The sequence below is a fragment of the Coffea arabica genome, chromosome 9e, assembly GCF_036785885.1.
Source record: "Coffea arabica cultivar ET-39 chromosome 9e, Coffea Arabica ET-39 HiFi, whole genome shotgun sequence".
Classification (NCBI taxonomy): Eukaryota; Viridiplantae; Streptophyta; class Magnoliopsida; order Gentianales; family Rubiaceae; genus Coffea; species Coffea arabica.
Window position 1 is genome coordinate 31,561,423 of NC_092327.1, and position 27,263 is coordinate 31,588,685.

Sequence of the window (27,263 nt, forward strand, 5' to 3'; positions counted from 1 at the left end):
ATCAAACCCTGAAGTTTGACCAAATAACGGATAGCCCCTTGGGAGTAACTTCTGTTAAATCTTGTAAACGGAATTATTGATAAGACCAAAACCCCTATGTCCAAAATGTCATAGTTTTGACAAACCCTCATTAATCCCTTTTTAATTTCTTTTTTCTAATTTATCTTGATCTTCTTGGCTAATATTTTAGAGCAACTGTGATAGCAGCAGCAGTATCTCCCTACTGCCTGACTTTTTAAGTGAAATTTGCATTTGGCCCACAGTGGCTATAGACCAATCAAAAGAAGGCAAACCAGTGCCCCAATGAAATCAAGCGCAAAACCCACAATAGTTATAACAAAATAATCATGCATAGAACATAAACAAGCCTACAACTAAGCAAGGTTAGGAGCCTAAAGACCCCAAACCTCTAAACCCATTTCAGCTCTCCAGATCCACGAATTTCTAAGATTTTCAGTCAAAAAATTTGTTGACATTTGATAAGCTATATCTTGTTGCTTTAGAATAGATTCGATGTACATGGGCATTTTTGAACTCTGATTAACACCATTTTTAATGGTGAAAGACATCAGGGTATTTTGATACATCTTTTCATTCAAAGGGTTTGGTTGTTATTTGGCTAAATTTCGAGGTTTATTTAGTAGTTTGACCAAACCTCAAGGGTGGTAAACGTAATAACCCAAATTATTAACACATCTGTATATATGCTTGCTTGTTATTTATTTGTTCTTATTATTATGTATGAAAGAATCAAATTTGAAAAAGCAAACAAATTTTCTTACCAAAAGAAGAGCATGTAGAGGCAGAATAGGGCACTCCTCTCTATCTATTACTGCTTTGTTCCATCCAAACAAAAAATTTTCAGAAACTTTTCCCGCTAAATCTAAAAACCTAAATGACTACTACTGACTCTCTTCCTATCCCATCAAACCCTCAAAATAAAATTTGGAATGATGGGTGTTTGTGGAAAAAATTGAATGGTTGCAAAATCAAATTGAGTACAGATCAAACAGCGGTCCATTTCTTGGGTAAAAATCCTTGAGTTTTGGGTCTATAGGAAGCACCTAATCTATGCGGGATTTCGTCGCTTTCATGCTTCCAAGAACAATTGGCAGGTGAGAAAAGCATTTGTATAGGAAAAACTGGATGGTTACAGTAAATCATCCCCTCTTTTTATTATACTTGAGTGATGGGGATTATCATCTATATGGTTATGTAAATACCAAATTACCTATTCCAGCTACAATTTATAGTTTATGTCGGTTCTATCTTCTCAAACGCATAACCAAACCAGAAAATTTAGGCCCGACTCATTTCAACCGCTCCCAACTTGAGCGTGGAAAATTGGGATAATTTCAGAAAATTCCCCTGAGGTTTGTCATAAAATCACTCAGCACCCCTTAATTTTTTAAAATTTCACTTACCTCCATTGTTAACTTGACTAGACTCAATATTCCTATCAAAGGTCACAAATTGACAACATTACCCTTGCTCTTAATAACTATTTAACCAAAAATACGAAACAAAATAAAATTTTAAAAGCAAAAAATGTAAATTAAAAAAACAAATTATTAGCTAATAATGATCCATATTTCTTTACATTGGAGTCAAGGTGAAATAGTAAATGACATGAATAAATTAAATATAATCAAGATCAACCACTTAGGAGGATTTTAGAGAGTAATTAACACCTTAAAAAATTTCATGCACAATTACAATTAAAGAAGTCAAGATATTTTTTGGGAAAATATGTTTTAATTCATGGCGTAGTTTAAGTTTTATTGAAAACTGAAATAGTCTCTTCATACGCGTAAATTTGTTAAGGTGTAAATTTTGCTTTTGTTCTAATAAAACTAAAATAAATACTTTACGTCAAGAAATTCACACCTTATAAAAATTTAACCTTATTTTATTTTTTTTATTATCGTTATAAATTTCATAAGTAGGATAATATAAGAGTAGTATTGAAACAAAAGTTTTATCTTTCTTATATTTCCTCTAAAGGGGTTAAAATGTTACAAAAATGTCAATTTAAGAGAGGTAAGTAAGATTTTAAAAATCTTATGGGAGCTGAATGATATTATTAGAAATCTCGGGACAGGTTTCTGAAATTATCCCTTGAAAATTTAACGCTACTATTAATTATCTTCAGTTTGAGTCGGTTTGATTCGTTTGTCCGGTTCTTCGCAAGAATTGCAGAGTCGTCCTTTACTCCTCCACTTAACGGATAAACCGACTAAGCACCCGGAAAGGAATAAACCACAACAAATAAGCCACAAATATCACAATAAACCGAACTGAGAGTATGCAATTGGTTCTATTAGTAAGCGATTTCTTCCCTACTCAAAGGTAAGAATTAAAGAAACCCCAAACGCCGTCGTCCAGGAGCCCTCTCCTACTTCCCACTTCCCGCTACTCCGCTTCCGCCGCCCTCTTCCTTTCCACCATCGCTGAAGAAGCTCCATCTTTGTGAGCTCTTCAGCCGCAAATATGGAATCATAATTTTTTTCCTTGGAATGATGTGCTTTTGATGATCTTAACTTTGATTAACACTTTGTAATGGTGTTAGTAATGGAGGAAGATGTTACGGTAAAGGATGAGTCTTGCAACTCCTGCTGTCAACAGGTAAAGCTCTCCTCATTTCACTGATTTTTCAAAAATATTATTGCATAATTTTCTTGAATATTCTATCATTGATGTGATATTTTTTTCTGAATATGATGATAGTGGAAAGAGAAGTATACGAAATTAAAAGAGAAGCATTCCAAGGTTGAAGATGGACGAAATGCTCTTCGGAAAGGAATCAAACTTCTTGAGCAGGAAAATGACAAGCTAAAATCTGAATATCAAGCTCTCAAGAAAGGTACAATGTTTTCATAATTGTTGATAATTCTTTTTATATAAATTACTTTGATTTGTTTTTCTGGTGCAAGTTCAAGAAAATTGCGGTTGCTTTTTTTTTTTTTGGGTATTGTAATTTTTGATCATGATGCATAGGGTTAGTTAAGGTACAATAATTGTATTTATTTGCATTTAGGGTTGAAAGACGAACCAAAGTGCTATATCTGAGTTCGGCTTGATCATCAGGCTGTGTGAGATGGCTTCGTCAAGTAATCAAATTAAGGTTGAACTGGATTCAGTATTAGTTAAATAAGCATAAAACTTGAAGTTATAGACTTATAGGTGAATTGATCAAGCAAAAACTTGACCTTCGCTTGATAAAAGCTCAATGGGCTAAGGTTGGATTATAATAAGCCAAATTAAAATATAATTTCATAAAATTCAATTAAAAATTGAACAAACTAAATTTAGGCCTGACTTCAGCTCATTTATGCATCTAATGAAGTACTTTAAGAAATTTTCATACAAATCATGCTAATTGAATATCATCGGATTTTAATTTTGGGAGAGTAACTCGTGTTTTAATGTCATAGTGCAAGATTTTTTTTGAGTTTTGTGATAGTGTATTTTTGGTGTGGGAATCAGTTTGTTGTTTTTTTGTGTCTGCTTATGTTTGAGTATTTTTCCATTTCAGCATTTGAGGATGAGCGGGCACGGGCAGAGAGTGAAAAGCAAGATAAAGTGTTAGAATCTGCTACACGAGTTACTTTAGAGCATGAGATTTCTACTCTGAAGTCTCAGATTCTTTTGTTGCAGGAGAATGGAGGTTTGGCAGCTAAAGGAGTGGATGAGGAGGTTGCAAATTTGCAACAACGTGTTTCGGAAGCTGAAACAGAGATAAATAAGCATAAGGAGCTTTTACAGAAGGAGAGAAAGAGAGTAGATACAGAAAAAGAGAAAGTTGAGAAGGAGAGGAAAAAAGCCAGAGATGCAGCAGAAAAATTAAATGCAGAAAAAAAGAAGGCCAGCGAAGAAAAGAGGATTGCTGATATTGAAAGGGTAAAGGTTGAGGAACTTCGACATCAGTTGGAGAGCTTAAAATGTGAAGTGGATGAAGCAAAATCAAAGTTGGCGTTGGAGACAGCAAAGCATGAACAGGAAAACAAGAAGCTCAAAGCTGAAAAAGAAAACACAACTAAGGAGAGAATGCGTGCAGACATGGAGAAGGCCAAAGCTGCAGAACAAGGTAAGCTTGCGGAGGAAAATTGGAAGAAAGCTATGGATGAGAGAAGTCGTGCTGATGCTTTGGCTTGGCAGTTGGACAAAAATAAACATAGGCTTGAAGAATTGGAGAAGCAGATATCTAATCTTGTATCTAACAGAAAGTTTGTTGACATTCCCGTTGAAAACCCACCTGGTGGACTTGCAGAACTTGCTGGTAAAGTAGGGTCCTTGACTTGGAAGAGTGAAGCTGGTGCACTAGAGGCACGTAACAAGCTTGGGGAATGGCAGCAGAAAAATGTTAGAGAAAAGAAGCAGGCAATATCTGAGATTGAGAAAGCAAAAAACCAGATGAAGGCTGCAAAAAGATACAAGAGGAAAGCCATGGAGGAAAAAAATCATGCAGATCATTTGTTTCATGAACTGGAGGGCAATAGAAAAAGGTTGGAGGAAGTGCAAAGAGAGATTCAGGAACTTGTTTCATCTGGTAAATTGTTTGAGTCATCTCATCCTGCATCTGGTAAAAGTTTGAAAGATGAAACTGCTGAAATCAAGCTGTTAAGGAAACAATTGAAGTTTGAAAAGAAGCGTGTAAAGCATGCCAAAGAAGTGGCTAAGTTGGAAGTAGGTCGCAATTGTCTACTTCAGCAAGAAGTACATCGCCTAAAGCAGGAGTTTATTCCATTTGCACAGCGCTTAGACTTACTGGACAACTGCCTCTTTCACAAATTTGATGGTATAAATAACTTGGAAAAGGTGTGTATTTTTTATTTCTCTTCTACTTGTGTCTTGGTCTTTTTTCAAGCTGAGATTTGGGATCCGTAAAAAGCAAGTTCCAAGTGGTGATTTTCAAGGCATTCCTCTGAACCAGGTAAAAGAAAATTCAAAAAAGAAAGACAAGCCTTAGTAGGCTCTCAGAAAGTTTTGATAGCATTCCAAAAATGCTGCAAAATGCACTATGCATTGAGGTGATCATTAGAATATTGGGAAGTGTTTTTATGTCCCGAAACTGGAAAAAAAAAAAGAAAAGAAAGAGGAAGCAGTTTCCAGGGAAAATTAAAAACTGAAGATTGCTAGGATTTGGAAATGCAAAATATGAGAATGCTTTGTCCTTTCTAAAGTTTTAACTGAGTGCGTACATGTCTTTTGGACATTGGATGTCTAGGTGTGGGTATTTAAGTGGTGTATGTATGTATACGCGATTACTTCATTTGGTGTTAACATTTTTTTCTTGAAATAGAAAAAAAAAAATTTGCATAGTATATTCCACAGCATCAATCAGCAATCTCTGCTTTCCTCCCAATATAGAAAAAAAAATTTCTCCTTTAGTAAGTATTATTAACATATTCAGTGATATTTATGTCTTTACATTTATTTTGAGCATAACTCCTAGCTCTTGAGATTTAAAATGCAAGTCTTTGGCCTATGCCCAAAAGATGGTAATTGGTCTGACTGCTTAGTCGACGAAGTGCTTGAACCTTTAATGTGGACATCTCACGAAATGCATTTCTTATAACCATGCAGTCTTGAAAAAATTTGATGTGTTTGATTTGTATATCCTGCTATTAGATACATTGTTATCATAAAGGGAAAGTTGGGAAGTATGCAGGGAGAAAATGTAAATTTTGGAAGTATGCAGAGAGAAAATGGAAAGTTTGGAACTATGCAAGGAGAAAATGTGTTGCCAGTCTATTTTATGGGTGGTGAGAAAGTTGAAGGAAGACAGTGGGATGGAGCGACTATTATTTCTTTTTTACCAAAGTTATTAGTTGGTGAGCCTTTTTCTACTCAACTGTATACTGAACCTGTTGGGAATTGAAGACATGGGCTGCCTTACTGCATGGAGAAAAAAGTGAAAGAAATACAGAACCTACTAGGAAAAGTAATTGATGAATTGGGTAGATTTTTTTTTCTAGCCATCTAGACTTATTCTATACTAGAATTTTTTTAAGGATTGAATAATTTGAAGTTATTGTGCCCATTAGCTTGATGTTTCGTGTTTATATATCTCTAGTATTTCTTTCATTTCTGGATCTATGGCCATCCAAAATTTTATGTAGCCTGGCTCTATTTGCTAAAGATTATATCCTTGTTGCAGGAAGGGGGCCTAGACTTGGATCAAGAGCATCTTCACCTCAAACCATCGCAGTTGGTACTTCACACTCAGAATGAGCACGTAAAACCAAGTTGTATAACCAGCATTGCTACGGGTGGATCTACTCCACTGAAGCGAAACAAAAGATTAAATGTGTCGTTGCCTCCTGTGTCTGGAGAGATGTACTTAAGTCCCACTACAGGTATTGATTCTAATTTGGAGCTTCTGCTTAGAGGTTCCAACAGAAAAATGTTACAGAGTTCTGCCATAAATTCCAGTTCGGCATCTTTTTCTGATAGACCATTGGTCGGCTCACAGGAAAGAGGTACATTTTCTGTCACTGCATCAGCTAATTTGGCACATGGACAAACTATAGGACCAACCGCTTCCAGGTTGTCAAGCGATACAAGAAAAAGATATGACAAAAAACTTGCAGTGGGGGCCGAAAATAGTGTAGGAAGTCCTATTAAATCTGGTGCTATTGAGAGTGGGAGCTACAAGAAAAGGAAAAGGAAAAGGGTTTCTGATGCAGTTGAATCCATTGAAGATTTATATTCAGCAGGTCAAAAGTGGCATCAGCAGGTCTTAGAGAAATTATCTGTGCTTCATGGCATGTTGGATGGTGAATGCCCTAAATCTTTCAGAGAAAGAGTTTTGGTACAAGATAATATGTATAGCAAGTTGGTTAGACCTGATAAGAAGAAAAAAGTATCCAATGGACAAGGTGTAGCAGTACCTCATTTGTGTGACCGTTGTGTCCTGAAAACCAGTGCTGAAGATTCTGATGTTTGCGAAAATGCTTCACCAGCTGTATGCGATGTACTTCAAACTGCCCCGACTTTGAAGGACGGCATAACTAATCATTTTGGAAGCAAGCTGCATGAGCTAACGAACGCTGAAGAAGTGTTTGGTCATGATTACATGGGACTTGTTCAATTGGACAATCCTATTGATGAAAACCGATTCTGCAAAGCAATTAGAAAGCCCATTTCTCCCCTTTCTCCTGTCCTATGCAATATTGAGTTTCCATTTAATGAGACTTTTGAAACTGAAATTTGTACTTCTAGATCTCTACCGGATGAGAGTTTATGTGAAGTATTTTCAAATGCAGAGCAGAATGTTGTACCATCTTGCAATTTTGATGTGGTTAATTTGGAGATTGATTCCAATAACAGGAATTTGAAGGACATTGAGGCTTCAAAGATTTTGTCACTTGGGATGGCTACTAAAGGAAGCTCTGAAAACTTGGGTAACAATGGGAGTTACGACTCAGATGTTATATGCGTGAGCAGTTCTTCTTCCAGTCAGATCAATAACTTGATCATGGCATCAACTGCTCAGAAAAATGTTGAGTTAAAAATGCCCTGTGAAAGCAGGAGTGCTGCATTCAATGGGTATCCAGTATACTGTGCTGTTTCCTCAAGTAATAATGACAGCAGCTCCATTTCTACGATATTCAGTTTTATCACTGATTGTATGTCAAAGTTGTCGAGTAACTCTTCGTTAAAGTTATGGATGCAGAATATTCTGCTTTCTTTACAGAAGGCCGACAATCTTTCAACTCAGTAAGTGTATTTTCTAGACTCCTGGTGGTGTGGTAGGATCTTATTAAATTCAACTTGTTTAGAAGTCTTATGTTTACTAAATATTGTCTATACACAGTTTGTAACTCTTGAAGTGTAGTACTCTTACTGCAGAAGTTAATATGGCTGTGAATGCAACTGCATGGGATGTGCTTCACCTATTTCAGCAGGGATGTCTTGGGAAGTAGCATAGAGTGAGATAACTGGATAGGAGATAAAAATCATAGTCTTCACTAATGGGGCAGGCACACCCTATGTGTGTGAAAATTAGAAGAAAAAGTAATAAGAAAAAAATAATTAGCAAATATTAAAGGTTTACTTAGGTTTTGTAAATGGGAGTATTTTGTTTTCCTTTCCTTAAAAGAAAAAGAAGTTACAGGCAGTCATTGGAGGTTTCTTTTCACCAATAAATGCGAGTGTATATTTTTGTTCTTTTTTTTGAGGAAGATGTGGTACTCTTTAGCTTTTTAGTGAAGGGTAAATGAGGAAATACAGAAAATGACAAAAAACAGTTAACACCCAACCCTCTACTATCCATTTAGTATAGATAATCATTGGTATATAGATGTTATTATATGTAAAGTCATATTCGATTGCATTTCATTGGTGTAGATGTTATAATAAAGATGTTGATTGGTATTCCTGGTGTATTAAATGTTGTTACATGTGAAGTCATACTCAATTGCATTTTGAAGTTTCTTCTGCTACAAAATATAATAATTTTTGTCTCAGAAAATGGGAACTGTGGACAAGGTAATTCATACTACTGAAATATTAGGGTTGCAGGGCAGGTAAGGGTGGCAGTAGTTGGTATGTAAATGGCTTGTTGGTGGAAAGGTTCGCTAGAAGCTTGCCTTTTCAATATTTTATAATCAATTTTCTCTTGAAAAGGGTGTGATGAATCTTCATTATTCTGTTCTTCTTCATATTGTGGAATTTGCATGTATTTTCTTGGAATTGATCTGGTGGCTGTAATTATGCTTCATTTGAATTGTAAGCTTACATGCTTTTCGTCTCTTTGCTATTTCCCAGGGAACGGGTCTCAGGGTTCTTTTCGCTGTTATTGCATTACACATCTGAGATTGCAAATGGTGACCATGGCGATTTAGTGTGCAATTCTCTTGGCTTTATAGATTCTTTTGCTCAACAAATGCGAGCAGGTGTGTAATCCCTTCTTTGGATGTCCTTTTTTCTTATAATGCTTCATTGGATCCTACTTCTCAAATTGTCTGTATTTGCAGTGCTGAATGATGCCGATACTAGGAAAATGTTTCTGGAATCATGTGATTTGCATGAACTAGTGTCTCTTATTGAGGATTTCCTTATAAATAGGCAAATCTTGGTGTATGATGATGTATCCCATGGAGTGTTGCTTCAACATGATTCAAGAGCCAAGGTTGTCCTTAACGATAATTGCATTTTCTGGTCCATCCAACCAGCTTCCACTGACTTGCTGTTTGCTGGCGGATTATTATTAGCTTCGATATTTGCAGCAGTTGATGAAATTGGTTTCATTTGTGAGGTCTCTTGCAACATACTTAGCATGAGGAAGATTAATTCTCTGTTGCTGCTAAGGCTTCTCCATGTCTTTGCCTATCTCTGCAGTTCAAAATATTTTACCCTAGAAGGCTTCAGTTTAAAAATGTCTGTCCTGAAATGTTTTGTGGTGTTCCTTGAGAGGCAAGATTTGTCAGGCGGTTGCATTTCCTGCTTGCCTTCTGTTGCTGGGACATCAATGAAGATTTCAGCATGTAGTTCATGTCCATTTAAGGATGGTGTGGTTTCAGTTGATTTTATTGTATCCATTCTCCTTGGAAAACTTAAGGAACAAATGGAAGCATTGAATTCATCAAGTTGTCAATCAGTGATATTGGAAATGAAAAAGATGGATGTTCAATGCCATGGAGAGGCTATTCCATCGAATTTTGTTCCTAATGAAAACTTGATCAACTTCATTGATACGCTTTCATTGCTAGAACTTGTGGCAGTTTCTGTGGTACGTTGCTCCAATGCTTTTTGACTATTAAACATTTATCATTTAGCTGATAACTTTTGTCATATAATCTTCCTTCCTTATCTGTAAATCTTATATTCAAAATTCTTCAGGAATTACTAGGTTCTACATCTCTGAATTTTAACAAGCTTCACTTGCGCGGAAAATTTGATGTCTTTGTTGCTTGATAGCTAATATGGTTAAGAAGTTGTTTTTGCATATTCTTCTTAGAATCTGGTTGAATACACTTTGCAAACTTCTTAGGAACTTCTTCAGATGTGGTACAAGTCATTTTACCTGTGGCAGGAGCATATTCGCAGAGGGTCATCTCGAAGTTCCTCTGTAATTTGTTAGTTACTTCTGGCAGAAACTATTGATAGATTGTCCTGTCCATAGGATTAAAAAAATGATTTTGCGTGGAAGTTAAAATGATGAATTTTTAAGAATAGATATGCGTGGATTAGTTTTTTTGGAGTTTGGCTTGCCTGCAGTTTTGCCATCCTAGTACCTGCTTTAGTGGTTTTGATCCGATTACCTCGAGTAACTTCTTTGTTTCATTGTTAATTAAAAAAAATTTAACCTTTTAAGGATTTTAACCATCTTGTTACGATGATTGTTTAGATTTGGATTGTTAAGGATGCTCATTAAATTTAATGCTAATTCTTTTTCCAAATTGGCTGCCTTGTGTATGGGATGATGTGAAGCAACATTGCTGCCCAGTGGATATTTCTCAATATAGGGCATACATGTTGAGGCTCAATTTAGGACGGACTAACTGTCCATGTAGAGAACTTAAATTTTTATGAAGCGTTACCCTGCCATATTATTATGTGCTTCCAAGTTGTAATGCCAATTAAAAGTAACCGACCCAATATTTTCCCTTGCTGCAAGCTATGAGAAACACAGCATGCTTGTTACTCGTAAACTTTGAGCTACAACTGCTTCCAATCAGCTATTTTTGTCAAAATACCCTCAAGACACGCTCTTACAAGATTCTAATTCTTTTCTCCAGTGAACTTGTTTTTAAAACTCTGACATGTTCCAAATCTGGATTTGCTTTCAGAATGTAATTGTTGTTGCAAATAATTTTAGTTCAATTTTTGCATGCTACAATTTTGTATGCTGCCTAAGTTTCTGTATGTGGAACAAGGGAGTATTGCTTTTAGTGTTTCCTCGTCCATGGAGTGTTAGGTGTTTGCATCATTGCTTATGGATCTCTTCTCAAGTCATCTCAAAAAATGATCTGCCAATTTATACTAGAAGTATCTGTGCTTCTCAATAGCTTTAGCCATTCTATGAAGATGAACCTGTTTTTAGTTGGTAGTCCAGGAATGAAATTTGTGCACTTGTCAATTATGAGTACCCTCATCAGGGAACTCATGATTGAGCTGGAAATGTGGAGCACTTAATAAGTCTACTTATGCTGGTATCGTCGAATTGAATGAACTGAAAAGACTGCCAATTTTGGCTGCCTTTCTTCTTGTGAGTTAGTTTGGACCAACACCCTGATAGTTGTGTAGCTTTGTGATTTTGTTTATTTTGGGTTTAACTGGAGAAATCTATAACATCATAAACAACAAAGAAAGGTTGATTAGTTGGGAGAGAGAGGTAATTTTCTTATGTCATCTGGAGTAGTTTGAATGTTCTTAACTCTGGATATTAAACTGTATGGATATTTAGGGAAATCATGTTAAGTTATTGTAATCAATTATTTGTGACTTTTTTTTGGATAAATTATGAGGTTGATTTGGAATTAATTTGGTTCATGTTTGGTGTCAATTTAGGGAAATAATGTTAAGTTGTTGTAATGAATTATTTGTTACATTTTGGATAAATTATGAGGTTGATTTGGAATTAATTGGTTCATGTCTAGTGTCTATTTATTTGTTTGATGGTGTCCATTGAGGATGTTGTTAACTTCACACGCTCATTTATTATCCTATAATGTATCACATTTAAAGAGGCATGTAGGTGAGGAAAGTCTGCAGATATGAAAAGCAGTTATAATTTTGTATATCTTAAGTGTTTCTTTTTCTTTTAAACCAAAATGTAGTTGGTTTAAGCAGTTAGGAATGTTCTACCAAATGAGTAGAAGTATATGAGAATTTCTAAACCCGTCCATTACTGAGTTTTAAACCTGTTGTTATCTTATAATGATTTGGTGAATCTCTAAGTTTGTAAATCTTTCATTTGTTCATTTCCTTTTTTATATTTTTATTTTTAACAAGTTGATGCCTGTTTTCTCTTCCTAAGTAACCAAACACATTGTTTGATGTTAATTCTGTCTCAAAATTTTCCCCTCCACTAAAGAAGTTTTATCTCAATCTTACCCATTTATCCATCGTATACAGAGCTGGGACTGGACATTTGGCAATATTGTCTTGCCGCTTTTTCGGATGCTGGACTGTGTCCAAGAGCAGTTTTTTCCTGCCATTATAACTCTTCTGGGTCAACTTGGGAGGTAAGCCATCAACATGCAAATGTACATCATATTGCTGTAAAAATGCTTACTGTTGTATGAACTTTAGTAATATAGCAAGTTGTTAATTCAAATTTACAAAAGGAGGGAATTAAGCAACAGCAGTCTCCTGAAACTAGCATAATTTGTTGATCTTCCGGAGTTTGGATTTGTTACTGTCTTGATGATTTGCCAATTGAGAGCTTATTGTGTTCTCATCACCTTTTATGTTCAGTCGGTTTTGTATTTATTGTGTTGTAAATATCATCTCGAGTCATTTGAAGTTGTATTCCAACAAATTTTGAGTCTCCCTTCAATAGTGAAGAAGAGGTAGTGTGTAAATTTGAAGGTGAAAAACAGTTGCTGTCATTGACTTATGCGGCTTAAGAGTACATATTTAAGTGAACTTTAAAATATTTTTTAATTGGCTCGGTCTCCATGGTGGTAATGTTGTATTGTGTGCTCCAGTATTTGTGAGATTTCCTGATTGTTGCAAGGTAATGCCTTATCAGCTGAAGATGCTTAAAATGCGTTAGAAACTGGTAGAGAATATGCATGTGCTGCATTTCATCTTCAGGGCAATAAGTCAGCGTAGTTATAGCTCATTGTTTTTAGTGGTACACTGGAATTCATATCTTGCCTAGTCGTTGCCAACACTAAGACCGTTTCTGTCACATTATTGTGGGTTTCTTTTCCTTGAATTCACATGCACTTCTTGGTAGTTTCTTGGTTTAATCCATTAAATCAAATAATTTATTTGTACTATGATGCACTCAGGATTGGAGTCGATGCCAATGGATATGAGAATTCTGGAGTTGAGAGCATCAGGCAATGGTTGTCTGCTTTTCTCAGCCGCACCACATTTAAGGACTTTGGTCTTCTGATCCAGTTTGCTTCTGCATTTGCCTTACTTGATCTAATCGCTAAGTCATTTGAAGAAGTTGTTGAAGCGAATTTTGAGAGTTTTGCTACTGGTAATCAACCAGTTGCAATGGACGCTGTAAGAAAGTGGTTTTCTTCCTTGAGCAATGAGCAACAATCATCCTTTAGGTCTCTTCATTCATCTAGCAAATGCATTTCCACAAATGCAAATCAGACTATTGCAAGTGCAGCTTGATTCATGTTGGAGGGTGGATATTGCAGCTAAAATTTTGACATCTCCTCGCTCCATGTGAAGAGGCTGAAGCAGATTCTTCGACCAGTAGATATCACAGGGAGATATGTCAATTGTGTTGCAATACATCTCTATGAAGACAGTGCTAGTTGATCAATTTTGTACTCATCTCTGGGGTTTATGTTAAAGTGTACCCATAGAGGTTTAGATGCTAGGCGGCTAATACAAAGGCACACTTAGTAAATATTTGCAAAGTCAGGTGCCAACATTGTATTGAAACGTGGATAGGGAGAATCTTGCTTTATTCTTTTTCCTTCTTTTTGAAACAGTATTCAAAATATGTGAATTTCAGAACTGCATTATAAAATGAGTATTGTGACATGTTCACTTGTCTTTCTTGTGTTGATGATGATGCTAAGAAGAATACTTCTATAATGTATAATGCATTTTTTGTATTTTTTCTTCTAAATTATTATAATTGCCAAGTCTTCAATAATTCATCACATAATGATGTGAAGATCGGGTATTGATTTCCTAACCTACATCGATTAAGAGCTATTTTACCTAGGTGAAATTTGTAGCATGCCAAAATTCTGGTTGGTGCTTGGCCAGAAGTTGTTAATTTTCAATTACTCCCTTGGTTATGCAGGCGTGCGATTGTGACTTGATCGGCCGCATTCGGAAGCACGAGTGACCGTACAAGACCTTATGATTTGTCAAACTTATGTCGTGTAAGTGATGGAAATAATTTGCTCTAGGTGGGAAATGGCAATAAAACTTGGAAGCTTGGACCTTTGTTCCTCGCATGCTTGGAATGAAATTCTACGAGATTTTTGAATAGTTGAAAAGCAAGACATTTGACCATAAATTAGGAAATTGGATTTAGGATGCCAAAATTTGGTACACTAATCGTTCCACCACACATCATAAGAATATGTGTTTTCTCATTTAATATTAGCTAATCAATTAAGGTATCACAGGAGACATGCCTTACTGTATGGTTTAATAGGAAGCATAACATTGCATCTTGCATGCCTTACCACCTCAACTTCCTTGCAGAGTACAATTTTAATCGGAAGAGTGGTAGGAACGACAATATTTTAAAACTCGGACCGGTGAACGACTCGATTGAGTTACTGGTTCCGATTTTTTTCGGTTCAATCGGTTTAACTGGCTGGGTCAATGATTCAATATTTTTATATTTATTTTTTAAAATTACAAATTCTAAAAATAATCTCTGTCACCATCAATGACCCCATCTGCAGTAGTGACATGATCTACGGTGACAAGTGTATAACATCAACATCCCAAATTTATCATCATGATTTACAAAGAATAATCACATTAAACAATTTTGCAGAAATCAGCCACTAATTGTCTTTTTCACCAAAACCAAAAAAAAAAAAAGAATTTAAGTACATAGAAATAAATTTCAGATTTTTTGAGTTGGGGAGAGGTTTCAAACTCCCCAAAACACAAACGAAGAAAATAAGAAAAGAGCGAAAAAAAACCAACATCTAATTGGGAATTGCCTTTGATCGAAGTTGGAGGTGCATCTCCTCCACCACCACATTGAACACCCCCAGATCTAGTGAGATTGGTCTTGGAAAGCAATAGTGATTGATAAAACACTTTGATCTTTGATACCTAAGCATATAGTGTAGATCTTCTTTTAAGTATCTTTTGCCGCTAATGATGATGCAACTGATCTTCTTCTTGGTCTTGTTCAAGAAGACAGAGAAAATCTTGATGTTGGATTCTACGGTCTTTGCCTTGAATGACGTGAATGAAACCAAGATGAGAGATTGAGGTTTAAAAGATGAAGATATAATGGTTGGACTAATCCTAGATGCTTTAGACTTCAATAAGATAAAGATAAGGTTGTGGAATTTGGATGATGGTGGAAGTTTGGTAACGGAGGAGTGATATTCTCAATTATGTTGGTGGACGTTTGGTGTGGAAGAGTAAATCAAGGAGCAAATGTATTCATTATTTAGTAAAGTGGGCCATATTGATAAGAAAACTTAAAATCAAACTTTTACGTTTCAACCTGGTTTTACCGGTTTAACAGTTTTTACCGGTTTTGACCGGTTCTTTAACATCCTTCGGGTTTAGCATACAACCAGACCGGCAGCATTGGCAGTTCACGGTCGAACTGGTTCGACTGTCCGGTCCGGTCCGATCTTAAAAACACTGAGGAACGGTTGCCAGTGAACCATTCCTGAATAATATAAGAATTTTTTAGCATATTGTAATTCGTTGATAACCATTTGTACATCTTGAGTACAGATGAGTTTGCACATATTAGTTGAATTAGAATTACGTGGTGTTTTCTGTATCTTACATTTTGAATTTTTATATTTTTGGTAAAATCTGATCCCAAACTTCTCTAAAGTGACAACAGTTAGGACCCCTTGTATGTTTTAACCATAGATATATTGTCAAGTCTATTTTATTCTTCCCAAACACTATCTAACATATTTATTAGACGAAAAAAATACATTAAGTATTATTCACTTCCATTAAGTAAAAGCTTGTCAAGAAATCTTTCTTCAAGTAAACGTTTTTCACAAAATTACATGTTTCATGGTTTTATTCATTGTTAAACCAATAACATATGCCTATGTAAAACATTTTACACCCAAATGCCAATATCAATTGTTTTAACATATGCCTATGTAAAACATTTTACACCTAAATGCCGATATCAATTGTTTTCAAACTAATGTGGAACGAGTTATCCCTTAGGTTCAGGGATGCATCCTCCACATTAGAATAAATTATTTAGGTTCAAATTTAGGACTATCTTCATGGTTTTATTGAGTGAGTTTCGATAGTAGATTATTTGGTATAATTCTTTGAATAATTATTTGTTGACTTTTTGAAATGTAGGGGTGAAAGATAATCGTTTGGACAACATGAATATATTCCAAATAGGTGTTTGGATAACCTGACAATTATTTAGTGCAATAGGAAACTCATTCCATCCGGTCACACACACATTTACCGTTGCAAATAAAATAAACATTCAATCATGGTAAAAGCCAGCCATAGCAATACAAACCACGCAGCTTTACGGATATTACATGGAACTTCCTAAGCTTATCTATGATTATCTACTGTCTAATGGATACACCATAGTAGAATAGTGGTTTATTCATACACAATCTAAATTTGCTTGGCAACCATTTGAGCCCTTTTTTTCAAACACAAATATAACTTAATGCCCTCGGTGAAACGCTAGGTCTGAGTTACACTCCTCACTGTCTAGCGTTTCCTCCTACATTGTGCTCCATACATTTCAGTTGCAATCGCATCCTGCCTAACCTTCCAAGCCATAATTTCAGCTCGGGATGCATTCAATGGCTGAATGTTTGCCCTCTCAATGCCACCCTCTTGGTGCTCTAATCCAACATTGCCCTCCTTGTACAATTGAAAGTGGGCGTCGCCTGGTTGGTTTAAGCGAAGAAAGTTGTTCAATGCATAGCAAGTTATAACAACACTAACTTGAGTCGTCATGTAAAAACTTGAGTTGATCCCTTTAAAAGTTTAAATCTATTCTTCAACACTCCAAAGGTTCGTTCAATGACATTTCTAAACTTCGAGTGGCACGTACTAAATAAAACATTTTTTGGACCCCCCTTCCCGTGCTGCATTCTTATACGGTGGTAAAAAACCTGGAACATTCTTATATGCAGCATCTACAAGGTAGTATTTACCTTAAATGTATATAGTTAGGTGTCAGTTCCTAATGATTGTAGAATTTTTAAGCAAAAGTTATAGTACTTTAAATGTTTTACTATAACACTTTAACTGTTTAAAGTACTTCAAAAAAATTGTACTTAAATAAGTACTTGAAAAAACTTGTGGCTTTAAAGTACTTTGAATTCTAAAACAGAAACCCATCTCGAAGCAAAAGTTATAGAACTTTAAATGTATATTGTTTGACTGTAGTACTTTAAATGTTTAAATATTTCAAAAAAATAGTACTTAAATTAGTACTGTCAAACTATATACTTTAACGTACTTTTAAGTACTTTAACCTTAATTTTTCTAAGCGTACTTTACAAAACATTTTACTTTGAGGTGGCATTGGAAAGTTCAACGAGTGTGATAGAGCATCATCCACCACTTGGGCATCATGTGCACTTTCTTTCCATCCAGCGTATATGTACGTGAATCGCATGTCAAAATCACAAACTGCCAGAAGATTTTGCTACTGAAACCCAAGTCGATTTACGTACGCCATTTAGTGACCCGAGGGCGGGCACGCAGGAATGTGAGTGCCATCGATTGCTCCCACTGCATCCTGCATTTTCCAACAATTAAAATTACATTTGCTCTCTTATAACGGCTTGTGTTCAGATAAAAGAACTTCAAACATTTGCATACTTATTTTGGTAGACACAGCCTAACCTTGAACCACGGGAAGTATTTTGTCGAATTTTCGATTCTTGGATGTACTAGATCGTAGTCAAACGGGCAAATTATTTGCGAAACAAACATACAAAGACCGTGTAGAATTTCCCTTACATTTCAGTTAATTGTCCCCGTTAATCTATTGAAACGCTCTGTCAAAACTCGGTTGCGGGCATTATGACTTACCATTACCAAAGTCATGGCCAGTGCCTCTTCGATTTTGACTCGTTTTTTTTTTATAGTTTTGAGGTACGTAATTATTGTACTTTAGTATGTCATAAAGTAGGAAGAAATCGTCAACCAAAGATTATTCGTTTGTAATAACCATTGATCAACTGTTCAACCCATTGGCACCCTGAAAATGAGCCATCATGGTGTGGAATTTTGATATTCGGTCCTCTGTACCTTTATACCTCCGGATGTAAAAGTATCAACTCTGCTACAAGTGTAACTAGCAAGTCGTCCTCCTCATTATCAGATGTTAGGTCATTGTTTGAGCTATGAATGCCACTACTGTATTCATGGCAATCTATATCCCCTGCAATAAGTACACAACAAGGGAGTTTTTTGTACAAGTTTTGAAGAAAGAAAATAAAATATCAACCAAACCTTGAACTCACCTGCTTGGTTTTCTCCTTTGATGAACTGGAGCCTTGTCCAAGAGGCAGTCCTCCTTAACTCTTTCCCCCAAAGTAGAGTAATTTCGTGCTTTGAAACATATGCAAGGACACTATAATATAGAACTGTATGGAGCAGATATTTTTTCGGAGCACGAACGCACTGTTTCTTTCTACCCGGCCCCCCTGTTGATAGGGGCCATCGCCCTAGAAATGCAAGTCCCAACTTGTTTTCGCAAAGTCATCCTTCAAACATTGGATTCCATTAGTTGTTCCTTATGCCACAACTGAGCACTATCAAACTTGAGCACTGTGCCTGGTTGCAACTGATAAAATGACTCGTATTTTCAAAAAAGTTGATAAGTCCTTATATGTCAGATGCACTTTTGAGGCTAACATCACACAATAGAGACATGACTACATTTCCACAATGCACTACCGGTATGATGCCATTTAAACAATTTCAATTAATGTATTATGAACAATTGGACTTGATGTAATGCTATTCTAACAAAAAAGTATTCGAACGTTTTTGTTAATTTAGCTGTGTGATAACTTCGTGGCCTTGCCAATTTAAAAACAAGCAATCATGGCCACGGGTTATTATGACCCCTTTCACAATTGCACCTGCACCATTAGTTATTTTGAACGTAGAATGAAATACCCTCCTCTAAATAAAGCCACACACCAATGCCACCCGTTTGTAAAATTAGATAATTCCCACAAATAAGTTTCTCAGAAGAAGTAAAGAACCAGCATTGAACACTCAACCAAGCACCCCGGTTCGAGTAGACCAAACGTTACAATTAAGAATTAAGTCAAGAAGCAACCAAGAGATAGTTCAAGTAAAGTTCGGCATGGGAATTGAATTTTGAAAATTACAAAGCAAATTGGCACAAGTCCAATTTCGGCAGGTATGGACAAACACTCTTCGGCCTTTTCCTCCAACTCCTTATCCATATGAACACTCACTCCAGGGGCATGCCACTACCAAGCTCCTCCATAATGAGTTTAATATAATCACAGCACTTGGCTTCATCAAAGCGTACGAATGCTATTCTTTGTCCCTCATTTTTTTTTCGGGCAAAGTACATGGTAGCTTTCAACTTAATCGATTTTGGAAGTTGCATGTGCTTCATGATGTCCTGCACTACCGGTACGCTGTACTTTGCTTCCTCTTCATACCTACTGTGTTTTGTCTCCATGGAAGCAGTGGTGATGCAAAAGATTTTGCTAATTGCATCATCTAGTCTTTCCCTATCACTTGACAATCTTGTTGATTTAGCACCTCTAGATCCCTCACGATCACCAGTAGTGCCAAAACTTGAGGTGGGACGCTTTCCAAGTGTCGCTCCCGGTACCAGAGGTATTAGTATACATCATCTCATTCCCAAGGGTAATAGTGGTAGCTAAGGGCCGCCGAAGTTGAGACTGGAGCCTTTCTTTTGCTCTTTGTAGCATTCCAAGAAGTGACCGCTGGTGTTCATCCTCGGGGACCAGTTGACTTGCGGACTGGGCGTAGCTGCCTGTTGTAGTTTTTTTCAAAGTTGTTTGAGTATAAATATCATATAGGAAGCAACTTCCAAGAGCTTTGAAGTCTTTGTAGTCTTTGGTCACCTTAAAATTAAAGATCGATAAGTTAGTTAATAGCCAACCGATAAATGTCAAACATTTAGGAGGAATGTACGTCGATGTAATATCGAATAACGGACTGGAAACTGGTCATTTTGTAGCTTCAGACATTACAAAAATGGTTGGAATAAAAATAAGTATTGGAAAGAATTTACGTTTATTTGAACAACTTTAGTAAAAGCAATTGAGTAGGTATTTCACGTTGAGCAAGTATGATACACAAATGGAGGGTGAGCATGGAGAAAGGAATGCAAATATATGCTCGCATACTGCTTCCATTTGGGGCCAGTGCTTGTCGCTGGCCATGAAGCAGTTACTTTCTTCGTCCCAACCAATCCCAGTCTCAGGTTTAGAAGACAAACCACGAAAATTGGAAAACACATTCCACTTTTTCTTGAGCCTATACAATCTTGACTGGCACTGGCCTCCGGTGACTTGCATCTCAAAATGTTCCCTCAAATATGCGGCAAGCATATCGTAATTCTAGTCATTTGCCTTACGATTGTTGCATTTTTTCGTTTGCTTCCAATCAACATATGTGGTGATGAAGTTGAAGTCCATGGTATAAGTCCACTACAATTTCTTGTTCATTTGCTGCATATAAGAGCAGAAATTTTGCCATTGTTATGCACATCGGCATGTAAATGTCACTAGTTTGGACCAAAAAAAAAAAATAGAACAGCATAAAGGTTCTCGGTGCTTTACATGCTGATTGTAGTTGTCCATACACAGTTGAAAGTTATTTGAACCGCTGGATGAGTTGGAAGAGCAATAGGATGTGCAACTAGTAGGAGAAGCTTCAAATTGCGAAATTTGTTTAGTAATAGACCATGAATGAATATATGACACTAATAAAGGTTAGAGGGACTTACAGAGGAAGTCAATTTTGCACTTAGCTGCATTCATGGGCTGAATGACTAATGCATTGTAGGCTAAACAAGTGTTGGTTTAACAAATACAATGGAGTTTGCAATACCTATAAGGAAAATAGGTGCAACAATGCTACCACAAATAACTTAAGGAGTACGAATTACCGGACTCTAGAACCAGTTAAGATGACAATTTTTGTAATATCAACATTGCATATCCGTCTTTTGAACAAAGTCACACACCAACATCCATTCAAGCTTAAAAATGTATAGGACAAAAGAAGATTATTTTCAAATCCATGGACAAGTTTTTTGTTATGAGTGTAAGCACAAATGGATGAATAAAGTGTTACAGATATTGGAACAGTCATATAATTAAGCAAACAAACGTGTCACTTAGTGCTTTTTCAATTTCAGTTAAGTTAGGAATTTTAACTTAAATGTACGGGGACAAATATCTACATCTAAAATAATTTAAAAAAAAAATTGTAAGATAGTAACAGCAGCTCACAAGCTGCTATTACCAGACCAATAGATAATTGCCGCATCTATATTTTCAGCCCTATAGATGTAACATATGAGTTTGTCATCTCTTAATTTGTGCTTAAAATTGTAGCATGCTAAGCATAAATAAGGGTGAAATTACAGATAGTCATGGCCATCCCAATCACATCCATTTATAGTTTAAATGATTACCACCACAGAGTAGCCTTCAATTTATAAAAAAATTAAACAAGCAAACAAACCCTAGTTCTGGAGATAAAATACAGAACAGTAGTATACAACTTATAATCATGTCTTAATAACCGTGCAAAAATGGACTATAGTGTGCAATTCGTACAATTGACCAACTCAATACAACCATACTGTAACAAAAGATAGAAGTATTAGTGGATTGCTGTAGGTTTGCCTGGAATACATCATCAGAACAGCAACACATAACAACTCTTTCATGGACCGTTAGGTTGGTATTAGTTCGATAGAAAATTAAATTCCCGTGAAGCTAAAAAAATTCCCCTTGGTAGGTGTAGAAGGGGAAGACATGTTGATAGCAGAAAAATTAAAATTGAAAGAACAAGGAAATACATTGGATGTCACTGGAGTGTGTCGCTGATAAACTCTTATTTACCTCTATAGATTAGCCTGGAGTCGCGGATAAAGGCAGCATGATTTCTAACTCATCAGTGGTTTGTCGTGAATCCCACAAATAAGTTTTTCGTCCAACACCATGCGCTTGCCCAGGCCCCTATGGGATAAGATGCAGATCTGATAAATGGTTGTGATTATTTGGTGGAGAGAGATGAGGAAATTTGAAGAGTAAAGGAGAAGGTCGGGTGGTTGGCTAACATGAGTAAAGCCTTGTGCAGCTTTGTCAACTTACACAAAGGGCAGACAGAAAAGGACAAAATTAACGGCCAGCAATTTTGGGCTGTTTATCTAATATGTACGTGGAACGAAACTACACCATGCTACTTACGTGGAAAGAGTAGAGATAAAATCAATCCAAAATATATTTGCTGTTCTATTTAACATGTCCAAATAGGTATAGGTGCATTATCACTAATAAATTCAAATTTTAGCAGGCCAAACGCACTCATTGTTATTTTTTTAATTAGTTGTGGTAGGATTTTATTGTGGTTGTTGGCGTCAAAGGAGCATGCAAAAAAAAAAAAAAAGTAAGAGAAAGAAGTTCGAACAATTCCAAGTCAGATCATAACGAGTCCAAAAACAGGCGCTGTGTCGGGCACCCGCATAGTCGACACAGCAGTATATTTTTTAGTTATTTCCTTATTTCACTGTATTTTCTTAAGATTTTAGTATTAGTTTGTTTTCTAGTTTAATTAAGTGTTTTAGGAGATTTCGTAGTTAAGAAGTTACCTTATCTTATAGGTTTTTTTCCTATTATGTCTTTACTAGAAGTAGCTTTATGAATAGGGTTATTAGGACTATTGTAATGGAGACTTTTGATAACATTATTGATTTTTTTAACACTTGTTGTGTTGGTTCGCTTTGCCATATTCCTTTGGGTGCGCCCTAAGATCAAGATTTTGGTTTGAATCTCGTTTATTTCGGGTTAGACCGTGATTTTTTTCTTTATTCTTTTCATAAATTTCGTTCATGAAACAAGTCCTATTTACACGCTTCTGCCACCGTGGTATCAGATCAAACTTCTCCTTGACGAACCCTGATGTATTCCATTCTACCTAGAGGGCTTTGACTCTACCCTAGATCATTTGGAATGTCGCCTCCAAAATTTGGACCATAGGCTTGTAGCATAAGGCTATTTCAAGAGATCTACACACCATTGTTGTGCAGTTAGGAGAGTCACTCTTGACAAGCTTGGTGTTCGTGAAGTCTCGTCGAATTCTCATAGTTATCAGATCTATAACGATTGTCGATACGGGATCACTGATCATCAACATCTAATTCGTAAAACTAAAGCCCTATGGTTGTAGGAAAGTCTAAACCAGTAATCTAGCAACCCGTGTATAAGGTTCGCAATCTTTCACTAGAGGAAGATGAGTCTTAGAGAAATCAACTATTTCGAACCAAGTGTAGGATTTCTAATCATGTCTTTAATTTGGTAATTGATGGTGGTAGCCATTCAAATATGGTCTCTAAGAAATTGGTTGATGAATTAAAATTGTTAGTTGAAGAGCATCCGAAGCCTTATAGGGTCGGTTGGATAAAAGGGGCTGAACCTGTTGAGATAAATTCAAGATGTCATGTTTCATTTTCAATTGATAAATATGTTGATGTTGTGGATATGGACGCTTGTCATATATTGCTTGGTAGACCATAGCTGTATGATGTAGATGCAATGCATAATGGATATGACAATATTTATTGTTTTGTCAAAGATGGCAAAAATATTATCTTCGTGCCATTGAAGCGAGGTTCAAAATCCAAATCTAGTCAGTTGATTACGACTAACTTGTTACCTGTTGCACACAGGGATTGCAATTTTAATGCAGGTATAAAGGAAGTTGAAGGTGCCAATGTGGCAAAGGAGGTTCCTATTTCAATTATTAAACCCCAAGCAAATTTGATGTCTAGCGGCTATGGAGCAGTTGTAATTCCAGATGACGAAAATAAAAGTCCTCTCAGGGAGATTCAAATCAATCAAATTCTTTCACTTATAAATCCACTACCACCATATGAGTTGCCATCTAAATCTATTGAGCCAATTGTTGTCCTCGATTATGAGAATTTTGTTTTTGGTAAGGAAATGATTTTTGACAAATTTTCTCCAATGGAAGAATGTTTTCCTGTAAAGACCAAGAAAGTTGAGCTCCTTATCAATCTAGGAAAAATTATCAAATTTGTTTGGACAATGAAAGCTAGCAAAGTTGTAACGTTTGAGCTTTCCATATGGATCCTAAGATCGCAAATGGGCACTTAGAATCCATCGTAAGCATTATCCTTACAAGATTCGTGGAAGAGTTATGGCTGCATTTTCTCATGGATCGTGTGCCAATCTCAAACTTGAAGGCGAGTTCTTTTCAAGTAGGGGAGTCTGATGTGGAATGAGTTACCCTTGAGTTCAGGAATGCATGTCCCAATCGAAATAAATTATTTAGATTCGAATTTAGGATTCTTTTCATGATTTTATCGCTATTTTTTAATTAGTTTTGGTAGGATTATTATAGTGATTGTTGGCGTCAAAGAAGCATGCAAAGAAAAATAAGAGAAAGCAGTTTGCACAATTCCAAATCATGACCGGTCCAAAGATGGGTGCTATGTTTAGCATCCGACTTATTCGACACATTAATATATTTTTAATTATTTTCTTATTTCATTATATTTTCTTAGGATTTTAGTATTAGTTCTTTTTCTTGTTTAATTAGGTGTTTAGGAACTTTTTAGTTAAGAAATTACCTTATCTTATAGGTTTCCTTTTCCTATTATGTCTTTACTAAAAGTAACCCTATAAATAGGGTTATTAGAACTATTGTAATAGAGGCTTTTGATAATATTATTGATTTTATTAACACTTGTTGCGTTTGTTGGCTTTGCCATGTTCCTTCGAGTGCGCCCTAGGATTAAGATTCTGGTTTGAATTTTGTTTATTTTGGAATTAGAACAAGATCCTTTTTCATTTATTCTTTTATGGATTTCTTTCGTGAAACAAATTCTAAATCTGCGGTTCCGTTACCGCATCACAAACTGTCCATAATTCGCGTCAAGTAGATGGACATTTCTTGTGCTAGTTAGAAGTATAAAGCATCTGGTTCGAACTAGGCAATCCATTAGCATAAATTGGATTAGAACATTGCACTCAGTGTACAAGAAGTGGAATGCTTTGTTCACTGCTGAAGAAGTTCCCCGGATCCACCTGGCTTTTCACATTGGCTAATCTCTTAAAATTACCTTTGAAATATTTCTTCCCCCATATTTTAGCTTGTGAGTAGCTTGCATTTTCTTTCAAATTGATTCCCAAGTCAAGATCCCTGTAGTTAATGTAACCAGCCCTAGGAGATTTGGACACATATGGCTTCATATATTCGTACAAGTCTCCAATCCAATTTATTTGACTTGTCGATGCTTCAAGGCCATTTTCTTCCCATTTCACCAAATACTGAATGTTGTACAAATTTCCCTTCCTGTGGGGAAAAGGGATTTCATAATCTGATATTTCATCCATTTTTCCTCCCAAAGGATCCAAAATCAAATAAACTAACTGTTCTTCAGGAATTCTTTCGCTTATTTCCTTCAGCACACTTTCTGGTAATGGTTGGACAACAAAATCTGTCTTTGCCTTGAACTTGCTCTTGTATTGAATAGTCCTATTCAATAAAACTTCCAAAGCTTGCCCTTTTGAAAACCCTGCAAAGTACAGGGCAGATTCAATCCAACTCATCTCATTGCAATTCTGTTTCTGTAAACCTAACTCGGGAAATTCATCGCTCATCAATGGAACCAGCTTCTCTTTTGGTCCTAAAAACAGTGAGTTAAATAACGCTACAACAGTTTGATTCTCACCATTTTGGATGACTACTCGAATGAATAAATCTAAAGGTAGCTTTGGAGCAACTTCTTGCCATTTTTCGACCAGCTTCATTCCTTCTTGATCCAACTTCTTTTGCATGGTAAAAACCGTTACAATGTTTGGAACGCGAACCAATTTGATCTTCCAGGAGAATATTACACCATAACTAGCTCCTCCCCCGCCTCTGATAGACCAGAACAAACCTTCTCCCATTGCTTTTCTATCAAGGATTCGCCCATTAACATCAACTATATAAGCATCTAGAATATTATCAGCTGCAAGGCCATGTTTTCTCATCATGGTACCAATCCCACCTCCGCTAAAGTGCCCGCCAACTCCAACACTGGGACAAAGTCCTGCTGGAAATCCATGGACGCTACTTTTATGCGAAATAGCATAGTAAAATTCTCCAAGAGTTGCCCCTGATTGAATCCACGCAGTTTCATCCTCCAAATTGATAGAAATCGCATGAAGATTAATTAGATCAATGATTACAAAAGGGTTTTTGCAGAGAAATGAGAGGCCTTCATAGTCATGACCGCCACTCTTCACTCTAATCTGCAGCCCATTTTTTCTACTGCACAAAATGGCTGCTTGAATTTCAATTTCGCTATATGGTGTAACAATGAAAAGGGGTTTACGAGTTGTGGAATTGTACCATCTTGGATTTTGCTCAGCAGATTGGAGTAGATTTTTGTATGATTGGGAGTTTGGGGTGTGAATGTATTTGGAAATACTGATTTTGCTAGTAGAATTGATGGGCATGGACATGCACTTAACAAAGCCTTCATGTAGTCCATCAGAATGTTTCAGCCAAATTGAAAGTACAAGAAGAAATATTGCATGAAAATTCATGTTTTAGTTCCTCCTACCTTCTTGTTCAAATGACAAATTAAGTTGCTCTGTATTCAGTCTTAAAAGTTCTTGGAAAAGGAGTCTCTTAAATCAGCTAATTCTTATTGAAGAGACGATTATTTCAATGCAAGACTGAATTTAAGTGTCAGTTTGTTGTTTGTTGTTAGTAAGATGTTATTTCTGGTCGGCTTTTACTTACACTAAACCATGCTCTTGCTCATCTTGAAATGTCCATTTGGCAAATCGGACATGGCTAATAATGGACAATCTTGGATGTAGTTTGGTTCTTGCGTATTGATAATTGATGTTCTGCAAGGAGATCGTAAATTTGTCACCATGCTCATTAATATCTTCCAGTTTTAGGGCTGTGATTTTCTAGTTTTCAGAATCTTCTTTTATTTTTTATTTTTACTAAGATAATTCTATTACGTTCCAAAGATTTAAAAACTCAATGATCATTTGTTTTTTTTTTTTTTTAAATTTCCTGTACAAGAGGCTTAGGACTTGAGAAACGGAAGGCGCGGAGAGGTTTCAACCTCAGTCACTAGACCAATCGGAAATCAACTGAGTAATAAC

General features: G+C 36.1%; 2 protein-coding genes and 1 long non-coding RNA gene across 4 annotated transcripts; 1 reads left to right on the plus strand and 2 right to left on the minus strand.

Moving 5' to 3' along the window:
- Positions 1–2,198: 2,198 nt before the first annotated feature.
- Positions 2,199–13,686, plus strand: LOC113710231 (uncharacterized). Of its 2 annotated transcripts, XM_072066557.1 has the most exons (9): positions 2,199–2,349; positions 2,570–2,625; positions 2,728–2,863; positions 3,536–4,818; positions 6,161–7,722; positions 8,773–8,900; positions 8,982–9,736; positions 12,085–12,194; positions 12,969–13,686. In XM_072066557.1, exons 2-9 carry the CDS (start codon positions 2,572–2,574, stop codon positions 13,306–13,308), a joined length of 4,368 nt encoding a protein of 1,455 aa, XP_071922658.1. In that variant the 5' UTR covers positions 2,199–2,349; positions 2,570–2,571; the 3' UTR covers positions 13,309–13,686. The 2 variants fall into 2 exon arrangements, with proteins under 2 accessions (XP_071922658.1, XP_027088921.2); XM_027233120.2 differs by having other exon boundaries at positions 2,199–2,625.
- Positions 13,687–20,111: 6,425 nt separating this feature from the next.
- LOC140014820 (uncharacterized) lies at positions 20,112–22,223 on the minus strand. The gene is made up of 3 exons (XR_011821518.1): positions 21,972–22,223; positions 20,679–20,770; positions 20,112–20,567 (listed from the first exon to the last, which is right to left on the minus strand). It is a non-coding gene; the product is annotated as an uncharacterized lncRNA (long non-coding RNA).
- Positions 22,224–25,121: 2,898 nt separating this feature from the next.
- Positions 25,122–26,694, minus strand: LOC113709872 (berberine bridge enzyme-like 22). The gene has a single exon (XM_027232721.2). It carries the CDS (start codon positions 26,685–26,687, stop codon positions 25,122–25,124), a length of 1,566 nt encoding a protein of 521 aa, XP_027088522.2. The 5' UTR covers positions 26,688–26,694.
- Positions 26,695–27,263: the final 569 nt, after the last annotated feature.

What these genes read in the sequence shown, in the direction of transcription:
- LOC113710231 (XM_027233120.2), top strand. Translation starts at nt 2,560, where the DNA reads ATGGTGTTAGTAATGGAGGAAGATGTTACGGTAAAGGATGAGTCTTGC. An exon ending in GTATAAATAACTTGGAAAAG is followed by an intron (nt 4,819 to 6,160) that starts GTGTGTATTTTT and finishes TCCTTGTTGCAG; the next exon opens with GAAGGGGGCCTAGACTTGGA. An exon ending in CTTCTGGGTCAACTTGGGAG is followed by an intron (nt 12,195 to 12,968) that starts GTAAGCCATCAA and finishes TGATGCACTCAG; the next exon opens with GATTGGAGTCGATGCCAATG.
- LOC113709872 (XM_027232721.2), bottom strand. Translation starts at nt 26,687, where the DNA reads ATGAATTTTCATGCAATATTTCTTCTTGTACTTTCAATTTGGCTGAAA.